At 48.9% G+C, this 6,261-nt stretch overlaps 1 protein-coding gene across 1 annotated transcript in view; it reads left to right on the forward strand.

Annotated features, from left to right (window-relative positions):
- BATF (basic leucine zipper ATF-like transcription factor) overlaps positions 1 to 6,123 on the forward strand; it is a 29,929-nt gene extending 23,806 nt beyond the window's left edge. The window contains exon 4 of the mRNA XM_003786925.3: positions 5,641 to 6,123. Within this exon, the coding sequence (XP_003786973.3) occupies positions 5,641 to 5,850 (210 nt within the window). The 3' untranslated portion in view covers positions 5,851 to 6,123. The remainder of the gene's footprint in view (positions 1 to 5,640) is intronic.
- The last annotated feature ends 138 nt before the right edge of the window (positions 6,124 to 6,261 follow it).

Raw genomic sequence — 6,261 nt, forward strand, 5'->3', positions numbered from 1 at the left:
GTTGAGGGAGGGTAGCATGTAAGCTCCGCCTCTCCCTGTAACTCACACACTTCTGCTTACATCTCATTGGTCAGAGTTCTGTCACACATCTACCCTTAGTTGTACCGCAAGCTGGGTTTTTGAGCAATTCTGTTCCCTGTCTCTCCAGAGGAAGGCAGGGAGAGACAGTTTGGGATGAACGCTGAGCGAACCTACCTATAGTGTTTCTCACATTTGACGTCAATGAAAACATAATCTTTGTTTTTTGTCTTTTTTTTTTTTTTAGACAGAGTTTCTGTTGCCCTGGGTAGAGTGCCGTGGCATCATCATAGCTCACAGCAACCTCGGTCTCTTGGGTTCAGGCAATCATCCTGCCTCAACCTCCCTAGAAGCTGGGAGTATAGGCACCTGCCACAATACCTGGCTAGTTTTTCTAATTTTAGTATAGACAGGGTCTCATTCTTGCCCAGGCTGGTCTTGCTTGAACTCCTGAGCTCAAGCGATCCACCTGCCTTGGCTTCCCAGAGTGCTAGGGTTGTAGGCACGAGCCACCACACCTAGCTAAAATGGTAGTCTTGAAAGCAAAGGAACAGATGACAGCCTTCTAATCCTGTAACCCCAGACAGGGCCTTGAGGCCTTGGCTAATGTCGCTAAACACCTGTTAATGACAAAGTGCTTATGGCCTCAGAACTTCAGTTCTAAGCATGAAAGTGAAGATTTCTCCAGAATCAGATGGTTACATGATTCAACATAAATACCTGTGGTTTGGTAATTCCTCCTCTTGTCAGTTGAGAGAGGGTAGCATTTAAGGTGAGGGGAAGGACCTGCGGCCAGTTTCCCTGGGAATGGTGGGAGATGTGGGCATAGATCCTCCCATTGCTTGGGAAGAGTCCTGCCGGTCAGTTGGAAGTGGGATCCCTGAATGGTGGGCCCCACCCCCGGTCTGCCTGTCATGTTCAAGGATTGGGGACCTACAGAGAGTGAGTGTACAGCTGCGTTTGAGGGATAAGCTTTGAACATCACTCTTATTTAAGTGTGGGTGAGAACTAAAAGGTCACCCTACCAATAAATGACTGCGTGTTCTGTTGAGGAGGAAATGCACAACTATTTTCACCCACTGTGTGATTAGAAGATGTAAGGAGAAGGTCAAGACTCCAAACTAGGGCTGGAGGGAGGAAGACCGAGCCCTTCTCAGAATGCATGGAGAGTCCCTGCCAGAGCCTTGGGCCGGAGCCCAGCTACAAAACACCAGTCTGTCCTTGGTCTTGGTCCCAACTGGCTCCCTGAGGGTGAGGGAACTGCCTGGGGATTCCCCATCATTCAAGAGCTATCTGAGTGACCCCCTCCTCGCCCCTCCAGGAGGGGATTTCCCAGAATGTTCCCACACCCCCAGGAAGCTTATCCTTAGCCACCCCCAGGCTTGTGGTTCCTGATAGAGGCAACGGCAGGTGACTCCACAGGTGAAGGTGAATTGTGAGTGTGAACGCATGGATTTGCACGAGGTGGGAAAAGAGGGAAGATGAAATCAAAAGGCCAACAGCGCTCAGGTCTTTCAGAGGATAATTATCAAATATCATAAAGTTTAAACCAACTTCAAAGGCAAGAGAGGACAGAGGGCACCGACTGTGACGCCAGACTGCCTCACCTCCAGTACTGGTGCTGCGACTTACAAGCTGGGTGACCTTGAATGGAGTCACTTAACTTCTTTGTACCTCTCTGTTTCCTCTTCTATAAAACGAAGCTAATAATGTCACACAAGGTTATTGGAAAGATTAAATATAATGAAACCATAAACTACCTAAGAGAGTGATTGGCACATGGTAGTATTCAATAAATGTTAGTTATTATTAAGTCAAGCTAGGCTTTGTTTTAAAAATTCAGTTTACGGCTGGGTGCAATGGTTCATACCTATAAGCCTAGCACTCTGGGAGGCTGAGTGGGAGGATTGCTTGAGCTCAAGAGTTCAAGCGCGACCAGCCTAAGCAAGAGCGAGACCCTGTCTCAACTAAAAATAGAAAAAACTAGGCAGGTGTTTTGTCTGGTGCTTGTACTCCCAGCTACTCGGGAGGCTGAGGCAGGAGGATTGCTTGAGCCCAGGAGTTTGAGTTTGCTGTGAGCTATAATGACACCACAGCACTCTAACCTGAGCAACAGAGTGAGACTGTGTCTAAAAAAAAATTTCTTTTTGTTTTTCACTTATCTTTCTCATATTAATTGAGTGCTACGTCACTCTGTTCCCAACACACACACTTCTTCCCAATCGGAGGGGAATAGGGGCTTTAGTTTGCTAATATATTCAGGTAGTCAATATGGATTCTGAAATATCCGAAAGTCAGAGGGGGCTTTAAAATCTTCTAATCTTGTAGTTTCCAACAATAGTTGTTAAATCCCCTGGGGAGCCTTTAACCACCCAATGCCCAGGCTGCACCTGGGCATTGTCTTATGAACTCAAAATCGGACATCAGTATTTTAAGCTTCCCCAGAGATCCCAATGTGTGGGATCTCTCAAGGTTGAAAGTCGTTATTTTGGTCCAGTCTTCCTAATTTAAAGTGAGGCACGTGGAACTCACTAGGGAAAGTGAGTCACCAAAAGTCACCAAGCCAGGACTAGGACCCAAGCTTCCTGTCCCCACCTACCAATCCTAGAGCCCAGTGTTGTCATATGCTAAGGCCCTGGCCTGGGCTCTGGAGGAAGGTCTGGTCTCCAGTCTTCCCTCCACAGAGGAGCTGACTCCTCTCAACTCAGAGCAGGAGGCAGATTGTGACTGACTTGGGCTTCTTATATTGTGTTGTATGACAGGGTCACCAAAATGAAGACCCAGCCTTCTCTTGGTTAGCCGAGGACTTCTTAGTGCTGTCTGGAGACCTCTGCCTGCTCAAGTCTCCAATCTCTTGGGAGAAGCAGTTCGGTGTGACAGAAGGATCCCAGGTCCCTGAGCAAGCCCTGTTCTGGCCCTGCCTGGCTATATGCCTTTGGATCAATCCCTCAAAGTTTCTGAGTTTCTAAGAAAGCAAGTGTCTTGAGGTAGATCCAGTAACAAAGCTGCCACCAGCCTGTGGTCATTTGGGGGTATGTGGAGTAGGTTGTCCCCAGGTCTCAGCTGGCTTCATCTGGAGAGTGGGGATAATGGTAGTGCCTGGCCTTCCATATCCCTCTCAGAAGAGTATCGTGAGGAGCATGGTGGACCCAAATGAACCTGAATGGTAGAAAGCAGGTGACCTGGATGCCCAAATACAGCCTCCCCTTCCCCACGGTGGCAGCAGACATGCGTGGTAGAAGCTGAAATTTCCTTCCCCCTCGCTGAGTTTTAGGTTTCCATCCCCCATGGGGAAGTTAGGGGATGTGGCTGTTGTACCTCTGGATAAACAGCTGTCCCCATGGCTACCTTCAGCAGCTGTCCCTTCAGCTGAGTGAGTTGACATGACTGCCCGGGGAGGACCAGAGTGGACTATGCAATAGCCGGCAGGGTGTGCAGGGACGAGCCCAGATCAGCCACTTCCTCCTGCAGGGGAAGTTGAACCCTTTCTCTCAAAGCCTCAGGCTGGCTGCAGGGGCCCTGGGCTGGCAGGGCAGGTTACTAGGGGGCCCTAGCAGGAAGCAGTTTTGCTTCCCAACTTAAAGAGGAGTGTCTTGTCACAGGTGATTGCTTTCTGGCTAGACACAGCAAGCAGCAGTTAGAAACTTCTCCTGGAGCTCTGGGACTTGCAGGCCAGGGAGGCGGACGCAGCTAAGAAAGCTACAGAGAGCTCAGCAGAGCCTGCTTAGGGAGGAAGGACCCACTGTCACTTCCCGAAAGTTGGGCCTGCCTCTAGGCGGGGAGAAGGTCAGAGGGCCCAGCCCCCACCTTCTACCTTGGGGTTTGCCCAGGCACTTCAGAGCACAGAATTTACAGTAAATGTTGTCACCAGTGGAAACTCTCAGAGGGGGCGAGGAAAAGGGCCAGAGGAAGGGGCCAAGGCTCCCGGCCCCCAGTTCCCGTCTTACCAACACCCCCTAGCCTCGTGGTGTTGCTTTAGCTTACCTTTCGGTAAAAGGGGGATGCCCTCCTTTTGGGATGTACCAGGAAACAACCAACTGGTTAAATGAATGAGCCGGCCACATCGTGCAGAAGAAGTCCAGGCTCTGACTCCACTTGGTGCCCCCCACCTCATATATTGACCGAGGCACATTTTCTGGCTCATACAGAGTCTCATACAGGAAATGCCAGGCTGAGGCTGAGCATGCTCGAATCTGCCCTTCACAAGCGGATAGAAGCTGGCTTGATGGGCTAGACCACAGCTGTGTGAGTCTCTGCTACTCAAAAAAGAACTCCCAGGGTGTGGGTTTAGGATGATTGGCAGTGAGACTGTCAGATCCCATCTGGCTCCCTCCTTAGCCTGTAGCTGATGCTCCTGATGGATTATGTAGGGCAAATTTTAAATGTCAAGTTAACTTTCCATCTACTCGCCACCCACCATATTTTTTAATCAACTTCTTGTCGGCAATTGATGCCATCAATCAGTCAACAAGCATTTGAGTTTATACCAGTGGTTCTCAACCTTCCTAATGCCTTTAATACAGTTCCTCATGTTGTAGTGACCCCCCATCATAAAATTATTTTCGTTGCTACTTCATAACTGTACTTTTGCTACTGTTATGAATTGTAATATAAATATCTGATATGCAGGATGTATTTAGGAGACCCTTGTGAAAGGGTCATTTGACCCCCAAAGGGGTCACGACCCACAGGTTGAGAACCACTGGTTTATACTGTACGCCAGGCCTTGAGCTAGACACTTAACAAATCATGATAAGTGCTTGAATCATTAAAACAAATTTAATATCATGTTTAGTGTTTTCAACTTGCCTGATTATTAGAATGACCTGGGACACTTACTAAAAATTCAGATTCTCACAGATTTCATCCCCCCCAATCCTAAACCCATACTGAGTTCTAGATTTTAGGAAATGCCTGAAATTATATTTTTAATAAGCCTTCAAATTAATTCTAATGCTATGGCAAGTTTGGGAGAGGTTGACCCAAACCAAATAGAACTGGACCTCAAATATGAGGTTGAAGACCTCAAATATGAGGAAACACTGGTGGCACTTATTGAGGTCATATTTCTGGATCAGACCTTGCCGGTTTGAACAGATGGGACAAGAGTGAGACCCTGGCAGAATTTTCTCTGGTGGCTCCAGCAGAGCTGCTGGTGACCCTTGCTTTCAGGAGTGCAACCATGCAAAAGGAAGGAGCCCAAGATGGGCCTGTTCTTCAGTAAATGCTAATTCCCAGAGTGTAACTGTTGATTAATTAAAAATGTGATCAGGCATCAGCACTCCTTACCCTGAGTTTTCCTCATTAGCATGTATTTGATAGTTCCCCACAAGCAACAGGGAAAAGGTGTTTCCGGGCTCAGAGTGTGTATAAAACCCGCCTGCAGATGGGGAGAGTGGCTAGATCAGAACCCTGTGGCAGACTTTGATTATGTAATATTTATAAAGACTCTCCTAAGTGAAACCAAGGTGGGCATTCACATATGCAGCAAATGTCTCTGGTGCCTTTCTCCATGGCTGTGCTAGTGAAATCGAACCCGGCCCCCTCCTGCGCCCCTCCCTGCCCTGCCAACCTTGCGTCTTCCTGACATTCATCTCCCATGTCGATCCCTCCTTCCCACAGGAGAGCGAAGACCTGGAGAAACAGAATGCGGCTCTGCGCAAGGAGATCAAGCAGCTCACAGAGGAGATGAAGTACTTCACCTCGGTGCTGAGCAGCCATGAGCCCCTGTGCTCTGTGCTGGCTGCCAGCACGCCATCGCCCCCAGAGGTGGTCTACAGTGCCCACGCCTTCCACCAGCCTCACGTCAGCTCCCCGCGCTTTCAGCCCTGAGCTTCAGATGAGGGTGAAACACAGGCCTCGGGTGGGGCGCACAGACTGGCTGGGTGGCCCCAGTTCTTCAGAGCCCTCTGTCCATATGGAAACCCAGAGACAGAGGCCTGGACAAGGAATAAGCGTGAAGACTGTCATGGGCATGGGGCCTCCCAGCAGAGCAGCAGCTAGTCAGCACGTGCTGGACCCCCATCCAGGTCCGGGGCACAGTTCAGAGGAGGATCAAGCAGAATCGCCCACATCCCACGGTGTAGAGAGGGAAGGGGGGCAGGGAAGGGCTATTTTTCTAAATAAATATTTTAACAGAAAGCAGTCTGGTAAGGCGGTTTCCCTCTTTACACTGTCCCTTGAAATTCAAAATTCTGTGAGTTTGGGAACTTCTTTGGAAATTTTTTTTTTTTTTTTTTTTTT

This window comes from Otolemur garnettii, unplaced genomic scaffold, assembly GCF_000181295.1.
Source record: "Otolemur garnettii isolate 467f Iridium unplaced genomic scaffold, OtoGar3 scaffold00020, whole genome shotgun sequence".
NCBI lineage: Eukaryota > Metazoa > Chordata > Mammalia > Primates > Galagidae > Otolemur > Otolemur garnettii.